This window comes from Sinocyclocheilus grahami, unplaced genomic scaffold (genome assembly GCF_001515645.1).
Source record: "Sinocyclocheilus grahami isolate Dianchi unplaced genomic scaffold, SAMN03320097.WGS_v1.1 scaffold590.1, whole genome shotgun sequence".
NCBI lineage: Eukaryota > Metazoa > Chordata > Actinopteri > Cypriniformes > Cyprinidae > Sinocyclocheilus > Sinocyclocheilus grahami.
Window position 1 is genome coordinate 46,975 of NW_015505769.1, and position 12,105 is coordinate 59,079.

General features: G+C 36.5%; 1 protein-coding gene across 1 annotated transcript; it reads left to right on the plus strand.

Moving 5' to 3' along the window:
• Positions 1-1,600: 1,600 nt before the first annotated feature.
• LOC107557125 (lupus La protein-like) lies at positions 1,601-7,210 on the plus strand. Its single transcript, XM_016240455.1, has 10 exons — positions 1,601-1,605; positions 1,667-1,841; positions 2,002-2,109; positions 3,436-3,539; positions 3,665-3,736; positions 3,808-3,850; positions 3,932-4,069; positions 5,357-5,549; positions 5,645-5,761; positions 6,219-7,210. Exons 1-10 carry the CDS (start codon positions 1,601-1,603, stop codon positions 6,311-6,313), a joined length of 1,050 nt encoding a protein of 349 aa, XP_016095941.1. The 3' UTR covers positions 6,314-7,210.
• Positions 7,211-12,105: the final 4,895 nt, after the last annotated feature.

Consider the following 12,105-nt stretch of genomic DNA (forward strand, 5'->3'; position numbering starts at 1 on the left):
ATGTCTACTAATAGTTTCAGCCCTACATGTAATAAAACAATTGCCTTAATGTACTGATTAATCAGTTATGGTGATATATTTTTTTCCCCCTCTGTATTCATGCTTGAGACATTTTATTGATGTCTCAGTGTGCGTTATTTTTTATAACTATATATATATATTTTTTTTTTATTATTATTATTAATAACTTTGACTACTATTCTAAAATATTTTACTAGCAGTGTCTATATTTTAAGACAATTCCGTTCTCATTCGGAATTCACTTTTTTGAATGAAACAAAGCAAGAACGACCCAAGTGCTTACGATTCGAGTGACCAATCGGAGCGTCCCAAGACATTTGAGTGACGTGAGCTACGGCCTATCAGAGACGAGCCATCGCTTGAGGGGCGGTGACTAATCATGCTTTGTGTTGTAAGCAAGTTAGTGTCGATCTCAGAATCGCTAACGAAATCGAATAATTCAGTCAAGCTGCAGCTTCAGGTCAGTATATATTTGATTTGCTTACGTGCATCTCGTTACTTGACTTTCTGATACATATATGTTGGATATTGAACATCTGTTTGTCGGTCATTATGTCAATACTGTGTTTTTAGCGCAGAATGAAGACCTTAGTAGTGTTCGACTTCGATCACACTATAGTGGATGACAACAGCGACACATGGGTGCTCCGCTCCGCTCCCGAGCAGACGCTACCGGACTGGCTGAAGAAGTCGTACCAGAGAGGCCGCTGGACCGAGTATATGGCTCGAGTCTTGACCTACATCGGAGAGCAGTCGCATTTTTTAGAGTGTAGCACATAGGAGCATGGTAAAACTGAAGAAGTCATTTTAAATTATTTAAAAAAAAAAAAAAGCTCGAAGTTTATATAAAAATACAAGAGTCAGGAAATGAGTGTGTTCCGTGTTGAACTCACTTTCCCATGATGCTCCCCGCGGTCTCTGCGTGACGTCATAACAACGCGACGCCACCCCCTTGATTCACGTTCGGAGAGCGTTTAGTGTGGCGTTCGATTGAGATTCGACGGATCAGAGCGCAGATAAAGTGAGTATGGTGTTTTTGCAACATTGCTTGTTTTCCCATGATGTTTACAGTGTCGCAATGCTTCAGACTGGACAGAAAAACAGCAATGACGGATTGGGCGCGCGATGTTTGTTCAGTGTCATTCTGCGACATGTGGCGCGCGTGGCGTACGTGATTTATAAAGATTCATAACAACTATTGACTGAATTTATAGCCTACAGACAGGTTATTTTTAGTGCTATTTAACACTGGATGTATTCACTTCAACAGTCAGCACTCAGTTTAAAACAGAAGCGGCATGCAGTAGTTCTGCTGGAACGTAATGCTACTCACACGTGGTTTGAGAATCACTCGCTTCACCGAGATTTGTCATCATAGTCTTTTATTTGAATTGTTATGCTTATAATACAGGTTTGTGATGTTACTTTTATAGAAAGTGCAAAACAGAAACAGTTTAAGTGCTTACAGACTTCAAAAAAAAAAAAAAAAAAAAAAAAAAAAAAAAAATATATATCGTATCGGCCAAAATTTTCATATCGGTGCACCCTTAAAAATAACACTCGACACATGTCAGCTCACATGGCGTTGGGCATCAGGGTTTTTGCTGCTGTTTTGTTTGTCTCATTTATGTATTGGTCCTCACAGACTAAAGAGTCTCACGTCAGATGCAGCTGCTATTGTGGAGTCGCTGCAAAAATCTAAAACGGGTCTGCTGGAGATCAGCGAGGACAAAACCAAAATAAGACGAAATCCGAACAAACCTCTTCCAGAGGACAATGAGGAATACAGGGATGTGCTCAAACACAAATCCGTCTACATGGTGAGCGAATGGGAACAATGACATGAAGTTCCTCTTTCGGCCTCATTTGCTCTAAAACAAACTGCATTTTAACATGTCATGTTTGTATTATTTGATACTGTTGTTTTTCCATCTCTTTTGTTTCTGTTGGTTGACTGATGTTAATGTTTAAATTCGACAGAAAGGTTTTCCTCTTGAAACCACGCTGGATGAGATTAAAGAGTGGTTTGCAGATAAAGGCACAGTCGAGAACATCTACATGAGGAAAGGAGCCCAGAAGACTTTCAAAGTAAGGCTTTTAAAGTGTAAGAGCTCTTAAAGTGCCCCTGTTATGGGTAATGAAAGGTTCATATTTTGGTTTTGGGAGTCCCCAACAACAGGTTGACATGCATGCAAGTTCAAAAAAACACTTTCATTGTTTTATAATATGCATTTATTTTTACCTTGTTTGCTCAACAACTCCCAAACGATTCACTCAACTATTAATTTTTTCAAACACGTCCTTTGCGTGACGCTAATCTGCGGTGATTGGTCCGCGTAATGCCTGATAAAGCAGCGTTTGTGAGCACAGTGCTGCTTTGTGTACAGCGTTACCGGGGAAAACGCTATTTTACGCTCCCAACAGCGAATGAATGAATGAATTTGCGTTTTCATTCAGACCAAGGAAAAGCCTAACAAGTGGGCGGGTAATATGTTGATGTTTCATGTTGATGTCAACATGAAACGGCTTGGGATTCGTTTTAAAAATGACTCGTTTCAGTGATTCAGAGTCGACTCTTTCTTTTGAGAGACAATAACTATACACGGTGCACTTTCAGATTTAAAACTTTGCAGGATGTTTTCATTCACTTAGAGCTGTGTTGCACACTGCATGAAAGGGATGTTTTCAAAAATCCATAATGGGGCACTTTAAAGTGACACAATAAGGAAACCATTTGGACAAATATCTTTCAAAAAGAAAAATGCAGGATTTTTTTTTTTTCTGTGGTCAGACCAGTGTTATTTTAGTAATATTTATATATTATCATATTTATTAATATTTTGAACGTTACTAAAATTATTATAATTTTAGATTTAGCAAGTTTGTTCCTTTTTGTAATTTTTCTATTTATCGTTAATTTAATATTTTATAAATTAGGTACACTGTAAAAAAAAAAGTCAATGAAACAGATAATTGGAATACGTTTTACAAGAAAATCGTATTTCAGTCTTCAAAATTTCATGTTTAATATATCGCCAGTTCTTTGTAGTTAATTGTGACATTTATTAGCAGTTATTCTGAGTAAAAATGGTTTCTGCATCAAGTTGGGGTTTTTTTCCTCCCATTGTACTTCAAACTTATTTTATTTCAGGTATTTGCCAAGGCAACTTTTTTTGTTCAAGTTGGTTTTTCATTAAAAATTTATATTTTATTTGATTTCCGCTTGATTTCAATAAATGAAAACAAATGAAGAAATTTATATATATTTTTTTTTTTTAAAACAATGGGACAGACAAGATTACAGTACTTGAAAACTGTACTTAGGATTGTAAATCTATTTTACTTTGAGTAAAATAGAAATTTTGTGTCTACCTAATCAATTTATTCTGTTTCCATTGCTATTGTTGTGTGCAGGGATCGATCTTTGTGGTCTTAGAGTCTGAAGAAGCTGCCAAGGCTTTAGTGGAGCGCACTGATGTCAAAGAGTACAAAGGGAACGAGATGATCGTCATGATGAAGTAGGTGCTTCTGCAGTTCAGTTCCTCATTTGTCTCCGAGCATTGCATGTTGTTTTCCTAGAACCTGAATGGCTTTGAATATACTGGTGTGAGAGCTGTGTTAACCTTTAACCTCTTGTCTGTAGAGAGGCCTACTTTTCTAAAAAGTTTGCTGAGAGGAAGCAGAATCGTGTGGAAGCAAAAGCTAAAGCAAAAGGGTAATTCACAACACCGTTTTCTACAAAAAAGTGAGATAAAAGATGTTATAATTGGTAAATGTGCGTTTCAGCGAAAAGGAGGGCAAGCAGAAACAAGCTGAAGAAGAAGAGCTGGTGAGTTTTCATGCAGAAACGCAAACAAAACAAGTTCTCCGATGTGACTGTTAATAATATATGGCTCTTCTGTTTACCCAGAAATCCCTGAATGATCAGAGAGGCTGCCTGCTGAAGTTCTCCGGTGAATTGGGGCAGACCTCCAGAGAGGATTTCCATGCGGTCTTCTCAGATCATGCTCGGATCAAATGGATTGATTTCACCAGAGGAGCTAAAGAGGTGAGAAATTAACATGTTTCACAAATATTTGTCACATTCAGCATTATTTTCAAGATTATTTATTGAATGTTTGTTAATTGTTGTTTAGCTGGTGTTGTATAATTTTAATGTTTTAATTTAATGAGGTATACACATGTGCGCACACAATCATATTTTAAACGAATTATATACATATATATATTTAAAAATGTACATGTAAATATACGGTTTTGTAATTTTTATGTAAATATTTTTGTTTTTGTCTCCTGCTCACCAAATCTGCATTTGTTTGGTAAAATACAGTAAAAACAGTAATAATGTCTATTTTGTATATTGTGTATTTTTTAAAATATGTTTTGTATATTGTTATTTCCTATTTTTTTGTAACTGTCATTCTGTTTGTGCTGTGGAAGTTCTGTCACCAAAACAAATTCCTCGTATGTGTAAACATACCTGGCAATAAAGCTCATTCTGATTCTGATTCTGTTTCTGATGTTACTATTTTGAATAACTCTTTTTCTATTTGAATATATTTTAAGATGTAATTTATGTCTGTGATCAAAGCTGAATTTTCAGCATCATTACTCCAGTCTTCAGTGTCACATGATCTTCAGAAATCATTCTAATATGCTGATTTGCTGCTCAAGAAACATTTCTGATCATTATCAGTGTTGAAAACATTCCAAATCTGCATTTGTTTGGTAAAATACAGTAAAAACAGTAATAATGTCTATTTTGTATATTGTGTATTTTTTAAAATATGTTTTGTATATTGTTATTTCCTATTTTTTTGTAACTGTCATTCTGTTTGTGCTGTGGAAGTTCTGTCACCAAAACAAATTCCTCGTATGTGTAAACATACCTGGCAATAAAGCTCATTCTGATTCTGATTCTGTTTCTGATGTTACTATTTTGAATAACTCTTTTTCTATTTGAATATATTTTAAGATGTAATTTATGTCTGTGATCAAAGCTGAATTTTCAGCATCATTACTCCAGTCTTCAGTGTCACATGATCTTCAGAAATCATTCTAATATGCTGATTTGCTGCTCAAGAAACATTTCTGATCATTATCAGTGTTGAAAACATTTTGTGTTGTGCTGAAACTGAGACATTTGTTCAGGATTCTTTGATTAATAAAAAGTTCAAAAGAACAACATTTATTGAATCTTCTGTAACAATTATAAATGTTTCTACTGACATGCTTTCTAAAAAAAAAAAAAAAACTACCAACCTCCTTTGGCAGTATGAATTATTCCTTGAAGATGTCTTCCTCCATTAACTTCTGTCTTTGATGTCCTCCTCAGGGCACAATCCTGTTCCACTCAAATGCCCAGGAGGCCCTGCAGAAGGTCCGTGAGGCTCTCGGAGGAGAGGATCCCAAGGTTAAAGAGCAGGTTGTTCAGTGGGAGGTACTGGAGGGAGACGCAGAAATGGAGACTCTGAAGAAAATCATCGAGGATCAGCAGGAGTCCATGAACAAACGTAAAGGAGGCAGAGGTAATCCAGAAGACACGGTAAACACATGCAGGTGTCTGAACCCACGGAATCTCACAATTGAACACATTGTGCCACGCCGTGTCCTGTGATTGCAGGAGGTCACAGGGGTCGTGGAAGAGGCAGGGGAGGACGCAGAGACCGAGGAGGAAGAGAACCGACCCAGTTCAGGGGAAAGAAGACCAAGTTTGAAAGCGATGAAGAGGGAGATGAAGGTAAAAGGGCCATTCTTTTCCCCTTGATTGATGACAAATCCACTGACAACATGGTGTAGAAACAAGTTTCACTCTGAAGTTGCTAGTAAAATTCACAAATAGTTGAATTACGATCACAATGAATTAAGCATGAAGTTTTGAATATAATATAGTAGTTTTAAATATGTATTTTCATTACATTTTTCTTTACCACCAAGTTTTCATGCCTGGTCATTTTGAAAAAAACATTTAGATGTGTTATATTAAATACTTAAGGCATAGTCTGGCAAAACGCATTATTGGTATAAATTACAATAACTATCAGAATATTGCAGCTTTTTTTCCAGCAAAGTGAAGCTCATTCAATTTTATTATTATATAGAAATCAAAGATATATCTTCAACTTTTTAAAATATAAAATATAATATTGTGTATATATATAAACAAACAAACAGTAATGTATTCTCTTCTTCTACAGAACAAGCCAGTCCAAAGAAGAGACCTCTTGAGTCAAATGGGCAAGATAATGAAGAGCCAGCTTGCAAACAATTGAAAAGCGAGAACGGTTCTTAAGGGCAAATAACTGTGGCCTTATTTTTGTATAGTAGATGTTCCCTAAAATCAAGAAACCTGAAAAATGCTTTCTCGGACTACTTCCTGTGTCAAAAGCTTAATGCCACACTTTTCCCCTAAACTGAAAAAGGCATTTTTTTTCTTTGAACAAAACATACTGGATGCCTTGATGTTTATTTATTTGCCAAACACACACTTATGGTTGTTGGTATGATTTAAGATCTCATCTGCAACTCTATAAATGTGTCATTGTCAATCTATTCAGCTTAAACCGTTAGCGCTTCTATAACTAATGACATCTTTTTCCTTGTGTGCTGACAGTCTGCAGAATCTGCAACGATTGTGTTTTCAGCTGATTATCAGATCTGACAGCATTTGTTAAATGCATTACTCCATTGTAGAAATGTTTGAGACTTATGACTAAAAATTCAGGCACTGTCAAAACCTTAATAAGTTCACTTATAAGTATTGGTCGGAGGTCAATGCTGTTTTTTTTTTCCATTAAGGAAAATTAGTTTTCCACCTGCTAGATTATTCCATAGCTTTTGTCGCTTGCACAAACGTAACATAAGATAATAAGTGTGTTATCCTTGTTTCTCATTATACGTTGCTGTAAAGTTGCTTTGAGTGGTTACAGAGGCATTTAGATCGGGAGGGTTTTCATTTAAGAAGGATTAGTTTTGATTGAATTTTTTTTAAATCGTATTTTCTTTATCACAGCAACGGAAACATCTCTTAATGTAAAGTGCTGTTTTAGATGCCATGCTTCAGATTTACCCATTCAGGGCTTCAGCTAGCACTCATTGTTGTTTTTCCTTTTGTTTTTTACTGTCTCTCATCTGTTGAGATTAATATTACACAAATTTAGAAATTCAATAAAGGTCTTGAAAATCCAAATAGTAATCATCTGGGTGGTGTTGCTTGGGAAATTGTCATTTTTGATCATGGCATCATACTTGTTAAGTGTGCCAAATAATTAGTGGCTTGTCGCTCTTTTAAACTCTTGAGTATTGGTGAATTCTATTTATTTTAAATGAATATTCTTGCAGTTGAACAGGCCTCGCAAGTCCACAATATTTAAAAATGTACATGTAAATATACGTTTTTGTAATTTTTATGTAAATATTTTTGTTTTTGTCTCCTGCTCACCAAATCTGCATTTGTTTGGTAAAATACAGTAAAAACAGTAATAATGTCTATTTTGTATATTGTGTATTTTTTAAAATATGTTTTGTATATTGTTATTTCCTATTTTTTTGTAACTGTCATTCTGTTTGTGCTGTGGAAGTTCTGTCACGCAAAGGTCGTGAGTTCGAGTCTCAGTACCGACAGGGATTGTCGGTGTGGGGAGTGAATGTACAGCACTCTCTTCCACCCTCAATACCAAGACTGAGGTGAGACCCTTGAGCAAGTCACCAAACCCCCCGGGCTTCTCCAGGTGTGTGTTCACTACTCAAATACATTTGTTATTTACTGGCTTTTTGTCAAGGGAACCAGCGTAATGCTAACTTATGGGTTGACCTAATGCGTCATCGCTACAGAACTCTGTTGTGTGTTTATATTAGCAACGATACATGGGAGTTAATATAATTTTATATTATGCCATATTGTGCTCATATTGTTCAGTTCCTTCGCAGTTTGTCTAGATGCTTTTTTAATGCTAAATGTGTCTGATATGAATGTCCCTGTCCATTATTATATGTTATTCATCAGTGCAAAAAAAAAATAAATATTTGCCTCACCACAGCTTTTTTTTAAATGTCATAAATCCCTCCCTTTTCAGCCTCTCCCCTCTATATCTAATCAGTTTCTGATGATTTTTTTTCTTATTTAATATTCAATTTCACTCAGAAATCTGTCATATTACAGAAGTAAAATGGGTTGCATTTTGTCTTTCATGTTGACTTAAAACCGTGAATCAGCACTGTTTATGTGTACAGTATGAGGTGTATGTATAATCATTGACACAAGCTCAAATGTGTTGTAATCATGCATGTATGCCGATTAGCTATGTGTTTGGCAAGATTAACCTGTCTATGTGAGACAAAGTAACACTGAATCCTGTGCTGCACTCGGTACAAGAAAATGGCTGACTCTTGACAGGCCATTTCTCTTTTTGACATCATGGGCATCTTTTTCCATTCTTGTGGTTGCCATGGGGATGAATAAGTGGGTTTCCCTGCTGGGCAGAAAAAGAGATAATTTCAGTGTCTTTGTGTGTGTGCGAGAGCATGAATCATGGAGTGTGTTTCTGCCTCTATAGCTCTGTTCCACAGCAGTGAGCTGCCTTGCCATTTGCAGCCTATATAGGCAAAAGTGGCTGATTTGGAACGCTTTAGGCAGCAGCTCACAAATAGGCCTCACAGTTGATTTGCATTAGATTTTTATGTTAGTAGCTTGCTAAGCAATACTCTAGTAAGTCTAAAAATACATGGTGTAAGGTCCGCGCACCTGGCCCAAGGAAGGTACCCAGTGGCGGATGAAGGTCTCTTGCGTGTTCGGTCTTTTCAGCGCGCAGAGTTATTCAATTTAGGTTTAACTCAATCTGACTCCATTTTAGTATCTGTGCAAAGGTCGTGAGTTCGAGTCTCAGTACCGACAGGGATTGTCGGTGTGGGGAGTGAATGTACAGCACTCTCTTCCACCCTCAATACCACGACTGAGGTGAGACCCTTGAGCAAGTCACCAAACCCCCCGGGCTTCTCCAGGTGTGTGTTCACTACTCGAATACATTTTTTATTTACTGGCTTTTTGTCAAGGGAACCAGCGTAATGCTAACTTATGGGTTGACCTAATGCGTCATCGCTACAGAACTCTGTTGTGTGTTTATATTAGCAACGATACATGGGAGTTAATATAATTTTATATAATGCCATATTGTGCTCATATTGTTCAGTTCCTTCGCAGTTTGTCTAGATGCTTTTTTAATGCTAAATGTGTCTGATATGAATGTCCCTGTCCCTTATTATATGTTATTCATCAGTGCAATAAAATATATATATATATATATATAATTTGCCTCACCACAGCTTTTTTTAAAATGTCATAAATCCCTCCCTTTTCAGCCTCTCCCCTCTATATCTAATCAGTTTCTGATGATTTTTTTTCTTATTTAATATTCAATTTCACTCAGAAATCTGTCATATTACAGAAGTAAAATGGGTTGCATTTTGTCTTTCATGTTGACTTAAAACCGTGAATCAGCACTGTTTATGTGTACAGTATGAGGTGTATGTATAATCATTGACACAAGCTCAAATGTGTTGTAATCATGCATGTATGCCGATTAGCTATGTGTTTGGCAAGATTAACCTGTCTATGTGAGACAAAGTAACACTGAATCCTGTGCTGCACTCGGTACAAGAAAATGGCTGACTCTTGACAGGCCATTTCTCTTTTTGACATCATGGGCATCTTTTTCCATTCTTGTGGTTGCCATGGGGATGAATAAGTGGGTTTCCCTGCTGGGCAGAAAAAGAGATAATTTCAGTGTCTTTGTGTGTGTGCGAGAGTATGAATCATGGAGTGTGTTTCTGCCTCTATAGCTCTGTTCCACAGCAGTGAGCTGCCTTGCCATTTGCAGCCTATATAGGCAAAAGTGGCTGATTTGGAATGCTTTAGGCAGCAGCTCACAAATAGGCCTCACAGTTGATTTGCATTAGATTTTTATGTTAGTAGCTTGCTAAGCAATACTCTAGTAAGTCTAAAAATACATGGGGTCCATAAATATTGGGTCCATTTGTATTCAAATTAAACTACTATACTTTCTAGTATTGAAATATGTACTTATAATCGTTTATTGTTAATAGATTTTTTCCTGTGCATACTGGGTTTGCTTTCTTCTTGAAGCATGCATGCGTTTCTGCTATAGATTTTGGCCAGAATGAGGGGGTCCATAAATATTGGGTCCATTTGTATTCAGATTAAACTACTATACTTTCTAGTATTGAATTATGTACTTATAATCGTTTATTGTTAATAGATTTTTTTCCTGTGCATACTGGGTTTGCTTTCTTCTTGAAGCATGCATGCGTTTCTGCTATAGATTTTGGCCAGAATGAGGTTTATCTTTGAGTCTGAAGTCTTTGCATCAGGAGGCACGTCTTTGATGCCCTAAAATTCTGTTTAAGAATGTCAACTTTTAAAGCCAAAGAGTGTATTTATTTATTTAGTTAACAGATCAAATTTGATATTACTTTGAAAGCAAAGGTCCTTGACCTAAAATGGAAATATTGCCTTTCTGTGCAGTTTGTGCACAAAAAGGCCTCTTGGTTGCTCTAATGTGCGATGATAGCTGTCCACAGCAATTAACTAACCCTCACGCTAACATCCTCTCCAGCTATTTACAATGGGCTTTATGCTAGCATGCACAATTAGTGTCGGCATGGCAACCGTGAGTGGTCACAGCCCACAGTTGAGTCCTCTTCCCATTCAATGTTTTTTAATCTCATGATTAATCATTACTATTCATGGTTACAGACAAAAACATTAGAATATTAGATATTTTTAATACGTTTGCTTTATAGGTTTGTATATATTCCTTGTGTATATACAACCCATCATTATAATGTCTGTCCTTCCTATGATTTGAATATTGTCATATTATTATTTGATTTTGTGGCCTGTCAAATGATCCAATTGGTTGAACGCTACTTCCAACCAATGATATTCCATGCAAATGAAATGTAAGTACATGCTGTTGTGTTGGTAGGAAGATTGCATGAGTAATTAGCATAAACATGTACATTAGCATATGGCGGTGAGTCAGTGGAACATATCTTGCTATAGAAGAGTGGCGTAATGGTGGCGTGTGCTGTAGCCAATCAGAAGACAGGAAACCCTAGAGGCTTGTGATGTCAAAGACACACCCATTTCACACAGGAATGCCCTGAATGTGTGACACACATGATTAAAATACAATCACTATGTGTCCTTTTGGACATCATCTCCATTCTTGTCACGTGTTGCATTTCTTTGCCTCTCCGTTTCCTCTTCTGAAATCCTTTCAGTTTTTCTCTAGACATCTCTTATTCTATAACGTATTTACGTCTTTCCGATGTCAGTGTGATGAAGGGGTTTCAGATAGGATCCACTGTACGTGACAGGCGTCAGAGTGGCTGCTCTGTTTTGCATTTTATCGACCAAATTTCATGTAAATAAAAATCATGAGTGTATTTTTATTCCAACATCCAGGAGCGTGACATACTCTGACCAGAATATTCTTTGCATGAAGATATACTGTATAGTAGCCTATAGCCAATTAAATTAAACCATGTTTTCATGTATATATGATTATTAAAATGGTTCAGTGGTTCCAAAAAGTATTTTGATGTTTAAGATCCACTTAAAATATCTGAATGTCACTGTATTATACAGTATAACAAAATATCCAAGCAAGTGGCATTAATATTTAAGGAAAATAGCACAAGAACACTTTCAAAGTCAATGTTTTGCAGAAACAACCATTATGTTTTCATCATTTTGCATCTCTGACGCAGAGACATTCAGCCATTTTTACATGTGGTTTAAGTATCCAAAGACTTTTTGGGGCCACTGTTGGCAAGTTGTCAGAAGTCATGAGGTAAGCAGTTGTTTACATGCTCAGAGTCGTGACTCACAGGATTATATGAATATGTTCTTCATGAGGTTCTTTGGAGCTGAGCCTTTCCTACGTCACACAACTAAAATGATTCATTTCCAAAAGCCCATTCTAGTGCAGCTGGAGGTCCTTATCTATCTCATATATTTGACTGCAGTGTTTTATAACTTATTCATTTCAAAAGTCAACATAC